Source organism: Myodes glareolus, chromosome 16, assembly GCF_982192425.1.
Source record: "Myodes glareolus chromosome 16, mMyoGla1.1, whole genome shotgun sequence".
Taxonomy (NCBI): Eukaryota; Metazoa; Chordata; class Mammalia; order Rodentia; family Cricetidae; genus Myodes; species Myodes glareolus.
The window spans coordinates 44,721,749-44,745,713 of NC_142041.1; the positions used below are offsets into that span (position 1 = coordinate 44,721,749).

Here is a 23,965-nt window from a genome sequence, read left to right on the forward strand (position 1 = left end):
GAGACTTTACCTAGTTTTAATCTTAATTTTAAGTATTATAATAATCTAGAAGTTGTGGATGCACATGTGTAATACAAAATATAATTTATTCCCAGTATCTATGAGAAAAAAAATCCAAGACATAGTTTTGGGATTTGGAGAGCCTCAGATCCCTTTCATGGGCTCCTTAAAGACCCAAGATCCATTCAAGCACACATAATTCAGAAGGTCTGCCTGCCAGTGTAATAAAGGCCGAAATTGGATACTTGGTGAGATTAATTACCTAGATAGTGGTTGATAATGCAAGTCAAATGGGAATGTAATTAAAGTGCACCTTCCATGAAAATTATTCATTGCTGATGGATCAAGTGACAGATAAATCAAAAGGCATTTTAAAAAAGCCTACAGGTTAACTTGAGGCAGGTCCTTCCTCTTTTTAAAGCGCTGTAATTGCAGGTGTGCAATTCACTCTTACTGTTCTGTCCCCATCAAGATACCGTAAGACAAAAGGGTAGATTGTAATGTAATCTATGAGAAACAGAAGCCAATGGGAAAACCATTAGGATCATGGTTACAAACAAAAGGTCAGCGAGACTGGAACCAGTTGGCTGGCAGCTTTCAGAAAGAGTGTCACTCTGTGCTCATACTATAATGGGACTTGCAAGCACAAAGAAAGGCAAGTGATGAATTAATAAGTTGACTACTCCCTAGGGTGCAATTCTTGCAGGTGAAAGGCATGCTGTGGCAATCAAACAGCTATAGATTAGATAAATCAAATGGCATAAAGACTGTTTTGCATCATTATTGTTGAATAACGTCTTTCTAGATGTGCTATTAATTCTTTACTTTCAATACATTTATTTACACCCTAAGAACAATAAAAAAACCAATGTTTTATAACAGAGGCAGGATAGTTTCAGCTACCCAGAGGAACATTAAATCTAATTTTAGTGCTAAATTCTGCTAGATATGTTTATTCTACACCTAAGAATAGATGTACAAAACAAAATGTCCAATTAAGCGATAGTTATTGGATAGTTTGTATGCTACTCATTTGCCTGCTTGAAATAATAAATACATCTTTCTGTTACTGATGTCTGTCAAGAATGCACATAACACTTTTCTTGTCTTCAAGAACAAACTTGATACTGCACAGGGAAGTAATTTGGTAGATGGCAAATTCATTAAAAAAACAGCTCTTAAAAATAAATATATTCAGTGTGGATACTACAAAAATGAAGAAATCCAATTACTATTGATTCGCTTTTATAAACATGCAATTCTGTGATTTTTCTAAAATTTTATAATTTAAATTTTAATTTAGAAAATCTGAAATCAAATACATTCGAAAACCCATCTGTACCAAACATAAAAATGTTTCAAATTTTTAAAAAATAATGCAATCAAAATAGATTTTTGCACTGATTTATCAGAAATTTAAAAAGTTAAATATAAATATTTAACTTAGTTCTAATGAAGACATATTCCAAGTTGTTTTACATAAAAATAATTTTTTTAGGGTTCTAGTTCCAGGAATAGGAACATTTAGAGGCAAATAGACAATAGAGTATTTCAAAGTGGACACGAGGGCAAAAAGCTTGTATCCCAGTCCTTAAGGCAAAAAAAAAAGGAAGAAAGGAAGAAAGAAAGAAAGAAAGAAAGAAAGAAAGAAAGAAAGAAAGAAAGAAAAGTCCTCAGAAACACCTGTCTAGAGCCTATAGCTCTCCAGCCCTAAAGGTTATGGATTAAAGTTGAAATAGACTCTGCAAACACCCAATACATTTTGTCAGAGGACAGTGGTTTTCATGTCCTCTAAGGGCCCTAATTAGTAACTTAATCCCCCAATACAAAGTCAACTGCTCCTGCTTCAGCAGATTAGCTGAAGTTTGCCTAGAAAACAGACAGAAGAGTCAGAAAGATAAAATAATTACAATCCTCTGACCCATTTCCACCTTAGGTTTAAAAAAAGAATGAAGCTTCAGAAGAGTCAGGCGGCAGTTTAAAGGAAGCTGGCATCTTTTCTGACATAACAGGATTTAGTACAGCAGGTGTACATTACAAATTATATTAATATCCTATGGTTGTTGAAATATGTTCATAGAGTTCTGTTTGTTTATAGAAATTTTAAAAATAAAAAAATGACTAAGTGAGAAAATGAAGTTTATTCAGTATTAACAAATGTTAAAAATAGTAGGAATAATTTTAAATTTCTGGGGTGTGTGTGTGTGTGTGTGTGTGTTTTCATGCATTTCAAGCACAGCAAGCATCAGTACATATTAGTACACAGATATGTCACCCATCCTATCACTATCACACAAACATGCATCCAGCCAGATCCTGCCACATTTAAAAACAGGTGAGCATCTTTTATGGGGCACAATCTATGATATAGGGAAAAGAAGAAAAACGTAAGGTAAAAACAGCCACACTACATAACAAGCTATATTAATGTCCATAGTGATATATGGATAGTTATAGACCAAGTCTCTCTATAAGATGTATATTAGTTTTATAGCATTCCACATGAAGAATGGTAACATATTACAAGACAGATAGTAATATATACATATATATATAATTAACATGTCTCCTTTTTATGACCTCTGTTTCTGATATTATGAGGTTCTCAACAATAAAATTTATGTGAGGCTAAATTTGGGTTGTTGGTGATGTCAGGCATGTAAGAAAACAGAATGAAATGTCAGAACGAGGAGAAAACAAGGTTATGATAATGCATTAGAAAAGAACAGCGGCAGCCATTTCTTTCCAAACACAACTCAGACTCATTTTCCGTCTCAGTCCTTAGCAGTTTGATAAATGTTGTATGAAATCAGCATAAAAAGCAATCTATTACAATTCAGTTCAGCCACCACCAAAGATGTCCGCCGCCTGTGCCACAGTGCATTTGTTTCTGACCATGGAAATAGGATTATGATGTTTTCGACCTCAAGTTTCCCAGCAGAACTGCTTTTCATAGCTCCGAATCTGTTCAAATTCAATGGATTTCCTTCTGTCTTCATTCAGATGACTGCCTAAGACATTCGGATCTCTCAGTACCTAGCTGAAAAGTATCCCTTTTGCCATTGCTGTGATAACCTTGCTGTGGGACTCAGATGCCACTCCATCTACATTGTCATCATGTGGTGATATTATTCTAGCAGCTCCTAACACTGGCAGTTCTAAAAGCAGTTTTGTGTCATGTATATATTGCTGTTGCTGTTTATAGTCATGTTTCTGCAATAAATTATATGTGGTATAGTCTGACACATCTAGAATTAATAGCTGTGACTAAAAATATTAAAAAACACTTTACAATATACTGGTGGTAAAGACAAAACCACTGTTTGCTTTTTTATCACATATAATTGTTTTTATGGATGCTATACTATGCTCAATGTTCTGGATCCTTCTATATGTTGAACACAATGACCCGATATTATCAAAACTTGAGCTGCTAATTATCTGATGTCAAAATACAATGGATAATTAAGAACTGCATGTTTAAACCTATGGTAATTGCTTTTCACACACCTCTTTCTACGGTCCTTCTCTGCAGCAGGACAAGTATGCACAGGTCTATATGTGCATCTCTGTCCCATATTTTGCCACAGAGCATTCATCATCTGTCCTGTGTGTCCCGGATTAATTTTGTTGGCATAGAGCAATTATCTCTCCCCTTCTGATTGACCTCTTTGTAAATGAAGTACAAGGAAGTTGGATAATATTTCATGGATCTTTCACCTCTTAATTGATTCTGCCCATTGCCTTCTAAAAGAACAAAGTCATGAAAAACAGATTTAAACAAGTAAAGAGCAGCCTATTGCAGTTATAATTGACAGATCTGAGAAGCAAGATCTTGATAGTGTTCTCTCCTTCACCCTATTACTTGGATCAGTTGGTTAGAACTGTTAATGATCCTCCTGAATCAATGTCTTCTCTAGGTAGCTCTCATTTACTGCATTGGTGGATAAGTACAGATGTTTTCTGGATAGCTCTGCATCATTCCACCAGATTGCTTGTCTGAATTGAATTTGCTTCAATTCATCACCGACAAAGCAAGGAATAAAATAATCAACACTTACTCTCTCTTTCAGGAGACTGGTATTGAAATGGAACAACGAAATGCTTCTCAAAGATGGTAAAGACCATCTCCTACCGCACTCAAGGTGATGCCACTATGTAGGGTCAGGAACTCAAGTGACTTGCATGACTGAGATGGGCAGTATGCAGGAACTGGAGTTTGGGAGAACTATGTGCTACTAATACAGGGGCCAACGTGTTTATTATCGTCATCATTGCATGTTCACATGCAGACACACACACACACACATTCATATACAAACAACTTATGAAGCCCTATTTTCTGGCCTTTAGGGTCTGAAATTACATCAGCCTCTATAACGCTGTTATTTTAGTCACAAAAATGGCTTGACAATTGACTCCACTAGAACAGATTAATGACTCGACACCAAAGCAGTCCGTACACTGGATAGTAATCACTGAGATAACTGGTTAAGATTAACCAAAAGTACATTCCAAATAAATTCATATTAGAAATCTTTTGTGCAGTTGAATTACTAACATATTAATAAATATATTATTTTTATTACTTTTACCTGTTTAGTGTCTCCAGAAACAGATAACAAATTCAACAGATACCTACTAAAGATTATATATTGCTCACTTGTTTTTGCACATTAGCTTAGGTCCCTAAGTGAACATGGGGTTTGTACTTTTTCTACTTAAAAGAAAAGAACAAGTGGACACATTTTAGTGCAACCTACTTTCTAGTTCACAATTATATGCATTCTTTAAAATTTAAAAGTGCAATAATTATTCCTTTGTAAATATTGTTTAAGAGGAAGCATTTACAGTTGGCTAAGGCCTGGACTCAATAAAATTACAGCAGCAAAATGAAAGACCTTCTATTAAGGGTAGTACATCATCTATGAATTACTTTACATCTACTACCATTATGGACTGCTCAAAAGTAATAATCCAGTATTTACTTAATAGAAAGGGTTTAAATTTAGTAAGTTACATATTTAATTCTCTACAATATGGTTATAAAAATTGTTTCACAAGAATATTATATACAGCACTAACTCTTAATCATGTGAAAATTGCTAGATTAAAATTGCCAATAATATGACAAACTTTTTCGAGCTTGAAAACTGGAACAAAAATTGATAACTAATTTCTACGGCGTTTCCTGCCACCATCACATCGCAGGCTCCATATCTCCTTGGAACGGAACTTGTCTTGTGTATGGAAAACTAAGCATGACTGCAGGTCATTTTGGCATTTCCTCGGGCTCCTCACTAAACAGGTTCAGACATTTTCGAGAAGGAAAATCACAAATAGTATAAATATCTGCACCCCTCAGTTTGCTCAGGACACAAAGGGCCTCATTTAGACTCACGTTCACAGAAAGCAAATATTCTCTTTTCCCTCTATGTGGTGAAGAGCATTATTTCAAAGAAAAATTGCATTCGTCAGCATGGTCAGCTAGAACATACCATAGCCTTACCTAAAGTCATTTTCCTACAGTTCTGGAGACTGCAGTCCCTGACACAAAGTCCAACAGGGTTCAGCTTTGTTGAGGCTTCACTTCCTGGCTTAGAGATCACCGCTTTCCATAGATGTGCTCATTCACACACATTTTAATAAAATTAACACTTCCTCTACATGATGTTTTATATTTTAGTTGTACTGGTAGCTTTTTATATCTAGTGGTGAACTAATGTTATCTTAGGGAGACTGCTGAATGTAATCTTACTTTACATAATCAGTAAATGTTCTAGAACAGGAAGATATTAATTCTTATAGCATATTCCTTCAACTATAAACCAAGGTTATAGATTTCCAAGAAATATAAAAATACACCAACTTAAATGACATGCAATTTGACATGTAATTTGATTTGTATCCACTTTAAGTATTGGAAAAAGAAGATTAAAAATATTATAGTTGAATCACATTCATTCATGTGAATACAGCTATTTCTGAAAATTGAAAAAAATAACTTTTGCTAGTATCTTTTTAGTATAGTTTTGCTTATGCATTATGCTAGATCATATGACTTCAATGTATTTTATTTGTGACATAAATGCCACAAATCAAACTAAAGGGACACTGAAATAAAGCTTACACTGGGAAATCAATTCTGGGCATTGAAAATATAAAATGAATTACACTAAATTATGGAATTATATTTTTCCTTAAAGAAAGGAAATGAAATGGCAATCATAGATATCACTATATTTATGAAAGTTATCTCTCAAAGTTATTCTGTCAGGACATTATTAGATCCCCTTTCTCTCAATAGTTCTTACTTTATTTAACCTGAGAATGCCCATGTATTTGATTACGCAACTAAGTGATGTAAGAAAAATCTTTGATATAATAACATGCACACTTGTGAAAAGTCTGAGGTAGTCAATAAAGTTACTTGCAATAATTTGGGTCAAACAATTTACTAGTACTCCTTTAAAAGCTATATTCTTAAGTTCAATGTTTTACTTATAAGAATTCACAAATTTATTCAAACCTTTAATGATATGATAAGGAGTGCTATAAAACCCATTCATCCTTGAGAAATAAAACTTAGAATAAAGGAGAGAAAAGAGACTAAGCTATCAGTGATAATATATGTACCACACTGATTGATGTCAGGTACACTCTCGTGGCTTCAGAAAGCATCTGCTTCAATCTTAGAGAGTTGTTAAAGGCAATCTAACTGGAATCACTAAAGAGTGGTGGAGACAGAGCCCGACCTAGACATCTCGTCTCCACAAATGAAGCGTCCAGTCCTTGGATTAGGTCACACAGACTAGAGTTGTTAGCCAAAAAGGTCCCATTGGAGTACTCAAAAAAACCTAGGCTGTTGTCAAGACTACAGGCTGTTCTCCACAATCTGACAGCAAGATTACATTTCTGAAAACAACACCTATACAACTCCTAAACCATGGAGAAGTCGAACTGGTTCCCTGTGTGCAAACTGGAGGCTCTCTGAAAACGCTCTCCATTGGGCTCTTTTACATCTCTTTGCTAGTTTTGTTCAATTCTAACATGATAGATTTTTAGAAATTATTTTATCTTAGTATATTTTATTTCATTATTATCTCTTAGAAGCCTAATTTGGATAGGAGGGGAAGCAGAGAGAAACTTGGAGAAGTGGATGGAAGAGAACCTGTAATTAGGATATAGGATGTGATGGAAGAAATCTATTTTCAATAAAAGGGGGAGCAGAAGAAACTACAATTAGTAGGCAAGATGTGTTGTGGAGGGCGCACAAAATTAACAATTAACAACTTGCGTACTCCCCAAACCCAGCTATCCTCACTGCATCAGGTCTTGTTTTCAACAGTGAGGCTCTCACTAGCCCTTCAGGGAAATCTTCACTGAACTAGCCCAGAACATTGTCTTTCTCTAAACACTGCCTGAACTTTGCCCCCTCATTTTTTTTAATATGACTTAATTTTATGTAATGGATGGTGTGATGTGGTGGTCACAGTCCCCTTGGTGAAGGACAAAAGAAATTATTTTACCAGCTGCTGAGACAGTTGCCAAGAAACAGAACTCACTTCCCTCCTCCATCAGATTTTTTTTTTTTTTGTCTGCAAAATGATACCATATTCCTTCCAGGTGAAACTTACAGTCACTATCTGGGAAACACCGGAGTGTAAAATCATTTCAACAAAGGGTAACACGGAAGTTCATTAAGTGGAGACTGCTCCCTGGAGACTGAATAAGATTCCAACAAGAAGACAACATCACAGCTCAATTTTCCCTTCACCCACTTTTGTTTGCTTCGCTCTTCCCTGGTTGCCTAATCTCAACTCCACCCCAAATCAAGTTCTGCACACCAAACCCCATTTTGCTGATTGCTTCTTAGTGAGACCAGGTAGAGAAACAACAAATTTCCTCTTCAAGGAGTTTTAGTTTTTATCTTAATTCCTTCGCAGTGCTTCCCAGAACACAACAGCAGTCCACTGCTGATATTTTAAACACCCATACACACACACACACACACACACACACACACACACACACACACACACATACAATGTATATACAAATATTCCTCAGCACAAAACCATATGCAGTTGTCATTATGCAGATATAACTTAAACAGACAACACGGTGTTAAAATTAACAGAGAAAGGAAGGCTAGACCAGGCTCTTAAGTTAGAATTGTGATTGGTTTCAGACAGTCAGCCAAAGACCACAAGGACTTTCCTATAAGCCTATTGCAATGCTCACAAAACTCCATCATCTACTGCAGCCCACTTTTAGGACTGGTGATAACCTAGCCCTTGGCTACATCTACTGAATATCGACTGCACAACATCTTTCAACAGCCTCTGCTGAGAAAAGCTCCAATTTCTGAAACTTTTTCCAGTAATAAGATTTTTCTGGTGGTTTCAGAAATGTCTGGCTTTTCAAGCCGACTTCATTACACACATTTTTCAGAACATATTAACTGCAATGAAAACTAAGGAAGGCATTTCAAATATCAGTAAAAAAATAATGAAAGCTAATATGAGACTAAGCTACAAGTTCACAAATATCTTTTCTTTTGAAATACTCATTAAATTTGTTAAGCATGTGGTACAAAATCATGAAGAGTCACAGGATCCCACCCACATACAGTGATAATATTTAAATACCCTAATGCAAATAAAAAAGGGAAGTTTTCAGATAATACAAGAATCATACGATGGCACAACAACATCATTCATTATTTTTAACCGTCATGTAGATTATGATCCTAAGCATAAACCACATTGAAAAAGGACACATACTATTCACTATTTTGGCCAGTAATTTCTTGTTCCCCTTTTAGAACTTCCAACAAAACAGTTCAAAGTACAGCACTTTAATCTGACTTAAAATGCTTCTGCCTTTATGTCCTTTGCCAGAACTATGGAGATATTAAAAAGAATAAATGTCACTTAACAGGTAATAGGAGAAATAAGTAAAAGTTAAATCAATAAGCTGGCAAAATGAATTTCCGTGTAGTGCTGTTAACAACCACTCAAGCAGAATCACTAACTAATGCAGCCCCACACTATGAACTCAGTAAAGACACGCGGCACCTACCTGCTTGACCAGTGGTGACGCTAACAGCCGCAAAGAGCCGCTGCGATCGGCTTAAGTCAGAAACTCCATTCACAGCTTCAACTTCGAAAGTGTAATTTGCATGGGCAAGCAGGTCCATGACAGTGACATAGTTATCCTCCAACCCCGTCTGCTGGGGCATGTATCCAATGTTACTTCCACATGGAACACATTCGCCTTGCTCCCAACTGCACCGCTTACACAATATTCTGTAGGTGACATCGTTTCTTCCCCCGTTGTCTGCTGGAGGACTCCACTCCAGACTTACAGTGGTTTGATTGATGTTGAAAATAAGGTTCTGGGGTGCAGAGGGAGGCCCTTTGGAAGCCAAAAATAAATAAATAAGCAGGCAAACGGAGAGGAAAAATGCATACAAACAAAACGAACAATAGCATGTATATAGGATTATTAGAATAAAATGGGAAAGCCAGAAGAATGGCTACCATGATGTCTTTCACACAAACAAGGCACTGTCTTCACTAGAGAAGCTATAACACTTGGCAAGAGGCTTTGTTTATTTTCCAGTCAATGTTGAACAAGAACAGAATACCAACTGCCTATCTACTTTTACTCCAGTCATTAACAATGCTTCTCCTAGGCAATTAAAACAGCATGCCCATGGTAAAGAGTTGTGTGATTGTTTAGCTTTCCTTTGAACCACGTAAGAATAAACACACCTATTTCATTCACAATATGCTGGAGAAAGACTGAGAGCAATGAGTGAGGCTGCCTTCTACTTGGGCCTCTCAAACACTCATTAATCAAAGCAACAATATGTAAGATTGGCTCTTGTTATCACTAGGATTGTAGTTCAGAAAACACTATTGCTTAGTCACATTTCATATACTCTACAGCCAATAATTTGTAATATTTTCTAAAAAATACCATATATAAAAGAGTCATTATTAAATGACTCTTTGTTTCAAGAGGTGAAATTACATTAATGAAATTACATTACTTCTTAACTGAAACTGCTTATAGAAAAGCTTACAAATATGAAAAACTAGAAGTTTCAAACTTAAAGTCTGCCTTGGTTATTGATCCGCCACTGGGTGTTACAGACGAACGGAAAGGAAGTAAAAGCCGTTTTTTCTGGACTAGTACTTACTCGTGCATGCGACGTAGGGCGGGTCGGAAGGAGCTCTGTAGTACCCATCTTCACATTCGCATCTCGAGGAGCCTTCCCGGTCAGAGAAACTGTGGGTTGGACAACGGGAACACTGAAGATCTTGGGAGGAAGATTTGTAGAACCTGCGGCCACAGGCTGGATGGGAAGCAAGTGATGGGAGAAAGTGAGGAGAGCTGGGCCATTACTGTTACATCTCAGAACAGTCTTCAGAAAGAAAACCAAGGTATTGCGAAACCTTCCATGAGCAAATACGTGCTTTAACGTATTCCAGCAGTTCAATCTCACACTGGATTTTAACACAAAATGATACAAACAAACAACACAGAAGAGTTGCACCTGCAGCTGGGCTCAGAGCCGGGTTAGCACACTGAAGAGCAGGGTGACTAATTCAAGCAAAACCAAAGGACGTTTCCATCAGCACTGGACCGGAAGAGGAGCAATAGCGACAGAGAAACTCTCCTTTGCATATGGAGGAAATGTCCTGCCCCAACTTTCCAGGGATTACAAGCTTTATGTTGAAAACATGCAATTATACAGCAGGCTCGCTGTATAATTATGATACAAACGGTTTTGGTACAAGAAATACTAAAATTCTAACAGTGCAGGAGGACTGATCATCAGGGAGAAGGGCAATGTGACCTGGAGCGCATGGTGGTCCTGTTTCTCCTCTGCTACCATGGGTTCATCCCCAAGAAGCCAGCAACTGTGCCTGGCAAAGAGCAGAGAACCACAGAAGCTAGGACGTGTGCAGCACTTAATAATCTGGAGTGTTTCATATGTTCATGTCTATCTACAATTAAAATTTTACACGTTGACATTTTTATTATTTCTGCAATGTTGTTACTGAGTGTATTCTACATTAAGTATATTAAACAGACTCAATTCATATTCTTTGTATTTATTAAAATAATACCTAAGTACTTTATGCTTTATTGAAAAAGAAAAGCTATATCTATAAAGGAGAGTTAGTGGATGTTTTAAATAAACATATTTTTTTAATTTTTAATCCTTTTGTTTTGGGAATTTTAAAACAGGGTCTCTCTGTGTAGTTTTTACTATTCTATACTGCCCGATAATTCACTATGTAGATCAGGCAGGCCTTGAGTTCACAGGTAACAGTCTATCTCCCAAATGCTGGGATGAAAGGTGTGTGCCACCAAACCCAGATCTTAAATTTATCTCTTATTTAAAGGTTTAGCTTATTCTCCTTGTGTGCAAATCAGAAAATTAAATAAAGTTCACTTTCTGGGTAGCAGAAAGTGAGAACCATTATACTGGAGTGTCATAACCTTCAGATATGTTGGCATCCTGGATATTTTTCTGGGCAGTTTTGAAATTTTTAAAAACATATTATTTGGATTTTAAGAAATCAACACTGTTTACAAGATAGGTATATATTATAACATGAATTAAATTTATAAATACACTATATTTCGACAGAGAGATAACCAGTAACAGCACAATCTCATTGCAAATTAAGATCCCCCACAATCTGTTCCACTAAATTGTTTTTTTCCAGTACAGAAGTAGAAAACAGGAACAGCTACATTAGACGAAGACAGACAATGTATCCTTACACATTCTCAGTAGCAATTACTACACACTCGAGGTACACAGAAAACCAATCTCTCCAATACAAAATTACAGCAAAATTAACAACTCATACAGATTTGATCATGCCCTGTTGAAGGATGTTAACTGGTAAGAATCTAGAATAACCTTCACACACACACTCAAGCACATGCACACACACACACACACACACACACACACAGACACACACACACAAACTGTTCCTTTATAAATGACCACTGTATCTTGCTTCACGTTCTATCTGTATACCAAGATCAAAGATGACGTGGAAGAAAACAGAGCAGGCACTGCTTCAGTCTGCACCTTGAAACGCTGCCGTTTAGAAATGTCAGAGAGTTCCTCTTGACAATGAACTGTCACTTATTTATTTTTAACGGAGAGTAGTGGGAAGAGAAAGGACTAATGGAGTCTATGGTGACACTATGATTTGACATTTAGCAGATGCAGGCTTTCAGGTAGCAAACTAAGGCTAACTAGTGGAAGCTCTACGAATTTTTCGCCCATTTTTTTCTAATAAAGGGAAACCCCCAACAACCCCAAATTAGACAGTGAATTTCTTCATGAACATTCACGATGTTGAGGATGTATCTATAATAATCTAACGTTAAGAAATTTAAAAGTCTTATTGCTCATCTCTCAAATTTCATTACATTCTATTTCCCTTTTAACAGATGGGAAAACAGATTTGAGGAAAAAGTAACCTGAATTCTTCAAATAATTCCTCTTCCCTAAGTTAAAACTGGATTTAGAACACAGGTCTGCACACAAAAAACCGTATGTTGCTCACCACAAGCGTCTCATTTTAGTGCTGCCTCTCAAGGCTTTTAGTTATTCTAAGTAATTTTCAATCGATCTTTGCTATCTTGTTTTAAATATACCATTACCAAATTACTGCCATTGTTTTTGTTTGGAAGTCTATGTGCCAATACTCCAAAACACTTTTATGAGAATATTAAAATGATGATCACAACTTTACTATGAATTCTGGCACTACACAATTATGAAATGCATACATGGCTATAATTAAATAAGGGCAATACTGGAAAAGTGTTCATAATTGTTTTCCTTGAAAGTAATGTTTGGTTCTGTGCAGGTAATACTGGAAATAATAAGTTGTAATAAGTGAGTTCATTTAACCTCAAAGGAAACTATCAATTTAGAGTTATCTAAAATAAGTTCAAAATTTTTCGAAGGGTATTAAAAATAAAAGCAAGAGCATGGGAGGGCAGGACCTGAATCTATCGGGAAAACAGAGAGCAAGTAGGTGGGAAAACCTTGGGAAGGAAGCAACAGACAGTCTTAAAATTAGAAACTCAGATAAGGTATCTATGTAAAAGAGCTAAAGTCAAATACCAATGAGATAAACTTATAAAATAGCCTATTCTAGAATACACATCAAAGAGAATTCAGTCTCCTGACTACAGAACACATCTGCACAGGAACTCCAGCCTCTTTCTCTGTACAGCTGCATGCGGTTTTCTAAAAGGCACTAGAAAGACTTGAGGGATACAGATTGCAAGTACACATAGTCTTATAGAAGAAAACATCCTAAGGACTGGGAACCAACGATTTAAACACTTTTCCTCCCTTGCTCGACTGCTCAAGTCGCTCACGGAACTAGAACTCAAGCACACAGGAATGAATAGGGTGTGCATTATTGTAACTTGTTACGCCATATTTGCTTTCTATCTCTGAGAGGCTTGCTCTTTTCTGAAGAAATAGAAGAAAGAGGAGGAGTGGATCTGGGGAGAGGGAGGTGATGAGGAAAGATGGGAAGAGGGGAGAGAGGGGAAACTGCAGTTGGGAAACAACCCATGAGAGAAGAACAAATTTAAAAAAAAATGAACATACTAATTTAATGTTCTGCCTTTTTAAGCCTTTGCTTTTTATATTTGACCATGGATTTAAAAGTAGAATAGTGAGGCACTCATGAAGAATGAGGTTATGTATAAATTATTGTTTCAAATATTTAATTGTCTTTCTAAGAATAAACTCTCACCTAGTTTAATGGTAGTTTTCTGTGTTACACAAAGTCCTGAATTTGATTCTTTTGACTGAATTTTTTAATCTTTGGGCCTTTAATGAATAAATAAGTTTACTATCTTAACTCAATTTTTGTATGCTAAAGTAAGTTTTGCTTATTTTGTCTGTTTCTTAACCAGAAAATCAGACCCAAGAAAGAGTCTAGGAAAGTTCCATATACTAGACTATAAACATTTCCCATTACAATATATCTACAAAATTTTATGGTAGCATACAATAAGATCTTTTGTTTGCTGCCATGAAAAACTAGATTTTATTATTCATTTATGTTTAATGACAATATACCCTTCTATATAATAAACTTTATACAGATAATTTTTCAATCTAAATTCCTTAACAAAGTAAAAAGGCAATCCAATTTCCCATTTATAAAATAATTACATAAGAAAAATAATAATGCACTTAACTTCCAAACACACACAAAAAAATTTTAAGTTAATTCCAAATCTTTGTATTCAGTTGCGAGTCTACATTCCTACTAATCACATTTCCACAGTTGCCTTCTCTGGATTCCAGGTGTTAGAGCAATGAGGGCCCTGGCCTCTGAGTTGATTTCTGTCTAATGCAGTCAGCAGAACAATCGTAGCTCTGTTTTAAAGAATGTGTGCTCTAAATGAACATTCCTTAAGTCCACAAAAAAAAAAGAAAGAAAAAGAAAAAAAGAAAACAGCAAGCATTGTTCACTCCGCTCCAGGCTAAGTAATAAGGTAAAATGGCTCTCTCCCGTCCACACTAGTGTTCAAATATAAGGATGGGCTTGGTTCTTTTAGTTTGTGACCTATGGAGGTAAACCTAAGGCACGTTTACCTAATTATTTAGCAAGTAAACAAGACTGGAACAATGACAATACCAATGGACATGTTAAAGAGGAAGGGGAACATTCCATGGTGCCCATCCATAGACAAAAGAACCCCCAGGAGCTAAGGACTACTGGAGTAGGAAAGTCGGTGTTTTCTAGGGATGAGACCTTTACTGGCTATCCAATGCAGAGTGGTCAGTCTTGAAACACACCACCACCAAACCAGACTCAGCAGGAAGTATTTAGCTCTCTCTCTCTCTCTCTCTCTCTCTCTCTCTCTCTTTCTCTCTCTCTCTCTCTGTGTGTGTGTGTGTGTGTGTGTGTGTGTGTGTGTGTGTGTGTGTTGGTCTGTGTGTTAATAAAAATTAAAGAAAAGGAAGCTATCAACTTGAGGAAGTATGAGAGGGGACTGAGGAAAGATAAATGGGAGAAAGGAAAGGGAGGGGCAAAGTGATGCAATTCTATTTCAAATTAAAAAATATTCTAACAATAAATACCCTCTTTATACAATCTTGTCCTAGGAAATCCACAGAACTCAAGAATCCTCTACAGCCAGGAATGACTTCCTGCTTGGGAGTGGGCTCATTTACTTTTTATCTCAGGCACACTTGACATAACTCTTGACATTTAAACTAAAATCTATATCTTGTTTGGGGATTCACCCTGACTGTACATTAGGAAAGCTGTGGAAAAAAAAAACTGCCTTGACTAAGTCACAGTTACAGAATCATGACTGGAACCTAGATATTTTTATGTCCAAAATTATTAATATCTATTCACTCCATGAAATGATGGATGTAGGCCTGAGCTTCATTCGTAAAATGCCCATAAACAGCCAGGCTCAATGGTACCCACCTATCATCCCAGTGTCAGAAGGTGGAGAGAGGAGGCCAACGACCTCAGGCAAACTGATAAACTCTGTGTTCAGTGAAAGATTGTCTCAAAGAAATAAGAACACCCACCTGCTGAAAATGTGGAAAGCAATCCAGCTAATTATTGCTAATTATTGACTTCTGGCCTTTGCATACACAGGTATCCATGCACACATGTGTATACCACAGAAGCAAAAATTTAAAACCGTGACAGGTTTCATTTATGGTAGTTTCGTGTACATTTATCACAAACTTTGCTCATAGTTGGACATTTCCATTTTTTAAAGTCAATCAACTGTTCAGTATCAGCATTGTGAAGGTCCTAAATTGTCCCTAAAATTATGGACGTTCAAGTAAAATGCATGACAAAAATGAAAAAAAAAAACCTTATCTTTAATTACAAGATTATGATTTAAAATAAAATACTGCAAAAAGCATAAAGAGACTTTTAAGAAATAGTACAAAATTAAAACACATATAAGCCAATCGAAGAAGATAATAAATGAATACAGGGAAACTAAAGCACATATACAATCACAAATAATAAGTGTTTCTTCATAGGAGATATATAAATGGCAAACAGGCACACACACAAAAAAAGATTTACAACAGCATTAGCCACTGTAGTAAAGAAAGTCAAAGGCATTATTGAGAGCCAACTACACCAAAGAGAAAGGCTAAAATTGAAAATGCTATTTTTTAAAAAGCTGGAAATTGGTATGAAGTTTGGGAGAAGTTCATGGGAGAGGCAACAGGAGGAGCAGAAGGGGATCTGGGGTAGATAGTATCTAAATACACTGTGTTTAGGTGTAATAAAATATTTAAAAACCACCAGGAGAAAATTAGCTACAAAAGAATACCAAGTTTTAGAGAATAAATGGGAAACAGAGTCAGTGGTTCTTTTGTGCCAGTGAGTATTTAATTCCTCAAATGGGTAAAAGTAGTTACCATGAAATGTAATGGAATATTATATATTCATCAAAAGACTAAATTCTGACACACAAAAAAGCAAAAGTAACCCGATACATGCAACAATAAAGTTACAGAACATTACACATGAAAATCCATTTATTTGAAACACCCAGCAGGTAAGTATCAGCTTTTGAAAGGATTTAAGGTCATTGGGAGGAGCAAGTGCTTTTATTGGGAACTGCTTCTTGTTGATGGTCATGCCAAGGACATAAAAGTAATTTGCAGCACCTTCTGGCACACCAAAAACTTAAATTCTGAACTTCAGTGGCTGTGCTTTATGGTATATTAACTGTATTACATTATAGCAGTAATAATACAGCTTCAAGTCAAAATGTCCCAGCAAACAAACTTTAGAAAAAAAATACTGTTTTAACTTTTCTCATGAATTCTTTTTCAACAAATATATTCCACATGCAAACATTTTATAATATATTTACAGACATATACGAAATAACTAATGAATTTCTAAAAGCTTACACTATTAATGTCCTTCCCCATATGTTCACTTGGTGGACAGTTTACAGTTACAGAGTTTAAGCCTTATCTGAGTAGACACTTGTCATGTAATAGAAATAGTGAACAGTTCAAATTTACAATTATGGATTTATAATATATGTTTAATTTAATTTCTACTTCTTTGCTTTGAGATAGGGTCTATGTAGGTCAAGCTAGCCTCAAACTCACTGAGTAGCCAAGGCTGGAGTAGCCTCTAACTTCAGGTCCTCTGCGTCTACCACTGCACTTCAACCATGAAGCCCCATGCCAGGCTGCATGAGAGTCTTTAGATACATCTATATAGTTGGTTATGAGTGAGCAAGTGACTGCATCATTCACCTTCTCACGGTTACCCTTTGAGAGGGAAAGGCTGTTTGCTTCCACTGCATCACCCATACTCCAACTTCCTCTGAGCTAATTGAATAAAACTTGATTCTTCTTCCTCAGGTCTTACTTCATTTCTAGACCTGTGATTTTAAGCACAATTGAACATTTTCTAAAAGAATGGTGTGTGTCTGTGAGTTAAGTATGAGGCTTTGCAGATGTTTCCGGCCACAGTAACACAGCTGCAAAGAGTTTATTAATTATGAACTAAAGGATTGTTCTGTAATTGAAACTTTCTGGGTTTTAATATTATTTTAGAATCTATGGACATACATAGCCGGCACTCTAATGAATGCCATCATTTTATTTATTGCAGATGGATATTTTGCCTAATTCAGGACAAGCGGGTTTGTTTCCTTAGGAGCTTTCAAATATTTTGTGTCACGTTAATATCCCTGCTTCCATAAGGCAGAGGGGAAGCAGAGCTTGCAGAAACAGGCCTCCCCCTGCTCAAAGTGCTGACCTCATCTGGGAGAGACAGATCCAGAATCTGTATTTTAATCCTATTGACAGGCCCGCAGTGGGAATAATTACAAAAGTCGGCCTGGAATCCAGACCTCCTGTCACTGATAGGCTATGGTTTTTCACATTGAGAATGAACAGCGGGCAGGGAGGATAAAAACAACATGATGTAATGAACATATTACTGTCTGTGAAGCACCATCCGCATTACCCTATAACTAACTCACAAAAAATGTAGAAAAGAGACCATGAAGGGTATTCTGGTCGGGAAAGCAGGTACTCCAGTGTCTGGAAACAATTTCAGATTTTTAAGACTGAAAAGAGTAAGTCACTGCAGGGGATTTAGTAGCTGCATGATGTCTGTTACTTATTTTGTGTATTTAATTGAATATTTATTGTATTTATGTTAAAAGGTGGGAATGAAAAACAAGCTTTATAATGTAAATTTGTAAGATTTGTAATGTAAAAACAAATAAATATTGTATGCAAAGCATTTTTAATTAAATGAATAGGGTAAGATAGATGTGATAAGTTGCTATGTTTAAGCATTCTTTTACCAGAATACCATCATAATTAGGGCGTCATGATCAAAGTGGTAAGAAAAATAGAATAAAGATGTCAGGTTAAAATATTCTAGTTCCTTTTTGTCTTCTCTATTTTCCGTATAAATGCTGGCCCATGACAAGGAGGCAATGTGAGGCAGAGAAAGTGGATTCGATTTTAAACACCTGTGTTCAGATCTTCCTTGACCACATGAGAGCATGTGCTTGAGGGGAAATCATTTAACAGTAGGTTTCAATTTCCTCTGTTGCTTTGTTATGAACTCTAAAAGACTAGGCACTAAATAGTTTGGGGTTGAGTTGTCTTGTTTGGATTTCTTTTTATGACTTTACATATCTTCTTGGAAACAGTTAAGAATAGCACAGCAATCATTTACCTGGCTACAAGCGACTCAGCAACAGAGTTAATTGAAACGCGGTCTTTAACACCATGCATGGTTCTATTATATCTCCCACACACATCACAAAAAGTGGTTTGCAAAGGCAGGGCATTCACTCGGTCTTTCAGGGAGAGTGTGGAAGAGAAGGGCTGTCTTGAATGTACACACCAGTTTCCCTTACCGTCCCTGGCTGCCTATCAGCTCTTCTGTTCTGTCACATTTAGCTATCCTGAGGCACTATTTAAAACCCTTATCCAAATTCTGTATGATCTTATCAGCTCATGTAGATAAAGGTGCAGAAATGTCTCGTTAAAAATCATATAGAGTATTAAAAGGAAAAAAAAAACAGGTCTTACACGAAGAAAGATTAAAAATAGTCCGTCCTACCATTCTGAGTCCCACGCAATACCATCCGTATGTCATAGTCTAGGACTGCACATTCTCAATCTCTCCGTCCCTCTATCCCTGCCTCCTTCTCTCCCTCCATTCCCCCAACCCCTCTATGTGGAAGCTCCAGAGTGCTTAAAATTAGTTAACCAGAAACACTCAGGATTCGGGAACTGTGCTGAATCACTGTATTACTATGGTTTTCTTATGGGCTAAAAACCTTTAAATGAGGGAAGCTCGTTTATCAAACTCAAATATTCATCTGTAGTAACTGAGCGGATGGCTTATTGGATACACAACATTATTCCATTCACTGAATGATTTTCTTTACATGTGAGTGAACAAAAGGCTGCAAAAAGGAGATTTCATTATAGTAGGCATTCTAGTTGAGGATAATTTACGGTACTATAGCATTTATGACACTGTCAAGGTTACGTCCAAATATTTCTCTTATATTCATTCTAATACCGACCACATATTTTTCAAATTCTCTTGTATTATTTATTCATTTTGTTACAAAATAGTGAGAATGGTAAGGTGATGTCGACTACACAGCAAAAGATCTAACTTTTATGAGTGAGAATTCCCTGTTTAAAAGAACAGAACGCATTACCTAATAGTTTTCATTAGAAAAATAAAAACATGTCTCAAAGGCTAATATTTGTATTTTAGGACTGGTGAAATGGTTCAGCAGATAATGAAAGGCACTTGCTGCCGAGCTGGAAGACCTGAGTTCGAGCACCCATCATTTGAGAGAATCAGCTCCTACAAGTTGTTCTCTCACCTCTACACATGTGTCACAACATGTACATATACATATAACGAATAAATAATGAATTTTTTAAAAAAGTTTTAAATGACCGACCTTTTAAATTCTACAGCCATCATTGTTTTCATCTGTTTTAATCCAGACGTCAATTGGACTGAGGGTTTGACTCCTGGTTGAGTGCTTGCCAGGCATAGGTCAGGCCAGAGGCTAAGTACTCAGCGTGTACAACCTCCACAACATGAGTTTGGTTTCTGTTGCATTTATTATCCATGTGAGCTTTACAAATTTGCTTAAGTTCTTGGGGTCCAATTTTCTAATCTACAGTATGAATACAGTCAGCTTTGAAAAGTCCACCGTGAATTAATAGAGATAGTGATATGACAGCAAGGCGCAGTGCTTGACATGAAACAAGCACACAATAAATAGATAACAACTATTATTTTGTTATATCAATTTCTACTCCAGTATTTGAGCTCATTCAAATTTCCATGTGATAAGTGTGAGGCATGTCTTCTACCAGATGTGCATTTTGCGCAGCAAGAAATTCAAAGAGTTAACCAAATACAGCCAACTGGTTTGTTCCCTGATTGGATAATTAGTGTGTGCCACCTGTATGCCCACTTCTGTGCTAGACGATGGAGATGAAAGCTACCTTTAGAGAGTAAATATGATGACCTCTAAAAATAACCCATCACCACACTGTCTCGCTTCATATGTCACAATCAGATAATGGGCTTATGTGCACGGAATTTCCAAGAATCAGAAGAAATGGCTTCTATAAATTATGTATACTCTACCTTACCGTGCATATTTTGCAGCTGCCCAATTATCTCTGATTTCGGTGGTGAACAGAAACAGTAAAGTTGCCTTTGTTGCCAAAGCCATAGTGTTTTATCAACGTGAAGTGAGAAAGAGTGCAAAGAGCTAAGCTGGAAGCACATGAAAGACTACTATTGACCACTTATATTTAAACCAGAAGGCTATTTCTGACAGCTATTAGCTTGGTTTTCAAAGAGGCTCTTGGTGGGAATGGGAATGGCAAAAGAGTCAATAAGGGCAGATTACCTCACTTTTATATTTCAGTACAACGAGAAATATAAACATAAACATCTATAATTTGCTTAAGTTTAAGAAAACCATTAACTCAGCAGAAAGAAATAAAATTAAACTATTTTGTGAGTATTCACCAAAGCTAGTTTGTCTCCACATGATGTATTTAGATTATACATATTTACAGAACCAGTCTGCAGAATACAAAGCAAAAACGGGAGTCATTCCTTGCAAGCAAAGTTTGACACAAGCAGTATAACATGAGATTTCATAATCAGTTTTGCGAGAATAATTTCAAAAAATGAGTAAAATAAGCATAAGTGAAAGCTATCTTTACAGCTATTTTGTGGGGTCTATGTTTGCCTTATTTAGTCGGTTATAAAATGTGAATCAATGCTAAGTCTTGTGAAGCAAATACCCCTAAAGCAGTTGGAGGCCGTTTGAACATGTGGAGAGATAAATAATCATTTCTGTTGTGTCAGGGGAAAATTTTCTGAAGATCATAAAGAAATCCGTTTACCCTGAAGCAGGACATTTTAAAAAAGATGCATCAGGATGGTGAAGAGGTTCACTCATCCTTAATTCCTGGAAATAAAAGGCAGAATAAATCTTTACAAAAAATGATGTTGCTTGGCACAATGCTTCCTTCTTTTCTTCAAAAAATATGAACTAGCTAGAAAAAAACTTAAAAAAATAAAAAAGAAAGAAAAAAGAGAACAGCAACCAACCCATACATTTGTAGATCTGTGAGAAAAACAAAATGAAGTGCAAACAGCAAGGATACTATGTCTGGGCCCCACTCTTAGGAGCTTGTAAAAGCAAACTAGGTAATTAATCCAAACTAGGTAATTAATCGCTGGGTTTTATCTCCACACCTAGAAAATACCTGATCCTTTTCTTTTCGGTTCCTGTGGACTCCAATCAACAACAACTTACAAACAGAAAATACAGGAATGAGTAGGGCATCATTTCAACTCACTGTATAAAAAGGACTTATGTTAGATACATGAAGTGGCACTCCCTACAGCGTTATTCTTTTTTAAATTAATAGCAATCAAGGCTGTGAGAATCGCCTATCACTTAAAAGCATCATCTCTGCCTTCCTGAGACTTCACTGTGTAACTTACCAAGCTCACAGAATTTACTGTGCTATAACTAGTACTGTACGTGCGTTTCTGCTACTTCACTAGGAGTCCTGATGGTGGGATTATGACATATATAACCCTGCATTTCTGAAGCACACACTGGTTAACCTCAACTCAGTGACAAATCTGCACTCTTACCACAAACCTCCATGCCAAGTACCTTCAAGACTAATTCAAGGACACCTTTTACCAAATACTTAGTAAAAATCCAATCAATGGGACTGGTAGGTGACATTCTGACTGGTGGCAACAAGACCTCAGTTACCTCAGGCAGGGACCAGGGTCTGCTTCTAATGACACTCCTTGTTACACTGTCAAGGACAGCCACAGCGCAGCCACAACAGAGCAGGCATCTTAACATGACTCCATAAGCACATTTAACAGAGTGACATAAATAAATGAAGGAATGGTGAGGAAAACATTTTATGAAAGTAACTGGGACATCTCCCTTAAACATGGAAGAAAGGAATCAAGAGTCGTGAGTTATACGTGAGAAGATTATCCCTGGCTCAGGGCTCTATTTCAAAGCAAAATGGCAAAAGAGTAACAATTTCCATGGGCTCTGGGTTCTGAAAAAAGACTCTTTTCCCACAAATACAATACATCCAAATGTGAGGAGAAAAATTACTTAGCATTGTCACACAGGAAGAATATAAAACTTTCATTTATGAATAGAAATTTGGAACTAGACAGGCCACTATTAAAATAAATTCATATAATTAAGATTTCTATTAGAAACTACAAAATATCACTAAGGCCCTTTGTTAAAGAAACCCTTTCAATTTATTTCTTACTAGCGCTCTTTAAAACAATTATTGTAGTGAACAAAGGCCAATTTAAATACAATGGGGCATTACATCTTTTGTTACCATTTATTATAGGCACAAACACACATCTACATCAATTTGTCCTTTGATATAGTTGCATTTTTACCATTATACTTCTGAGGCTAAAGAATTAATTTGATCTCTGACCTAAAGTACGGGTATAACAAAATGTGGCCTAAAATTTATTCACAGGTCCACATGCTATTTTATCTTTTCCAGGCTTATACTGGAGCAAGTATAGTATAAAATCATAAAATTACTATTAAAATATAAGCCATAAAATTACTAGTGACTCCAGAGATGGCAATGAGGAGCTCTGCAAAGCAAATGTGATCAACACCAATACAGCGATGCAGATCGACCTGAGTTCCTGACAAGTTTTCTCATGGGAAAGAACAATAATGTGTACTGCATAGCCAAATGAAAAATGTATCTATCATTCTTATAATTAATAGGAGAAATGAACAGAAGGACGTGTTTTAACTCTGTACTAGTGGTGCTAGAAAATAGTGTTCTGGACAGAGAGCTGAGAGTGTATTAAATTATCTTCATATCTTAATATGAAAGCAATCTGAATGGTGACTACAAATGTGAAATTGTCCATCTGTACTAAGTAGAAGAGAGATGATAGGTTTTAAAGCAGCTAACACAGTGCATTCTGATGAAGGGATAAGATAAAAAGTCAATGATAGAGTTTAAGTACAAAACTGTCCCAGGTGGATACTGGGTGGAATGGGCTTGGCAAATTCTTAGGCTAGATTTTATATAAGCTGAATTTTATTTTTGAGTCAATGTTGGAGCAAATAGAGAAAACAGAAATTAATAAATATGTCTAAACATATAAAGACCAAGGGATGAATGATTTGGTACTATATAATTTGGGGGAAAAAAAAGAAGCATTGTGTAATTTCTGAAGTAAATACTTGGTGGCTGAAGGTACATTACAGGGGAGACCAGAAAGCTAACAATAGCCATTTTGTACTCTGCATCGCTCTC

At 36.3% G+C, this 23,965-nt stretch overlaps 1 protein-coding gene across 6 annotated transcripts in view; it reads right to left on the minus strand.

Annotated features, from left to right (window-relative positions):
* Positions 1-23,965, minus strand: part of Epha7 (EPH receptor A7) — a 152,063-nt gene that overhangs the window by 84,720 nt on the left and 43,378 nt on the right. For all 6 annotated transcript variants that reach the window (XM_048420221.3, XM_048420220.3, XM_048420219.3 and 3 more), the window contains exons 4-5: positions 10,211-10,366; positions 9,085-9,420 (exon numbers count right to left, since the gene is read on the minus strand). In XM_048420221.3, the coding sequence (XP_048276178.1) occupies positions 9,085-9,420; positions 10,211-10,366 (492 nt within the window). The remainder of the gene's footprint in view (positions 1-9,084; positions 9,421-10,210; positions 10,367-23,965) is intronic.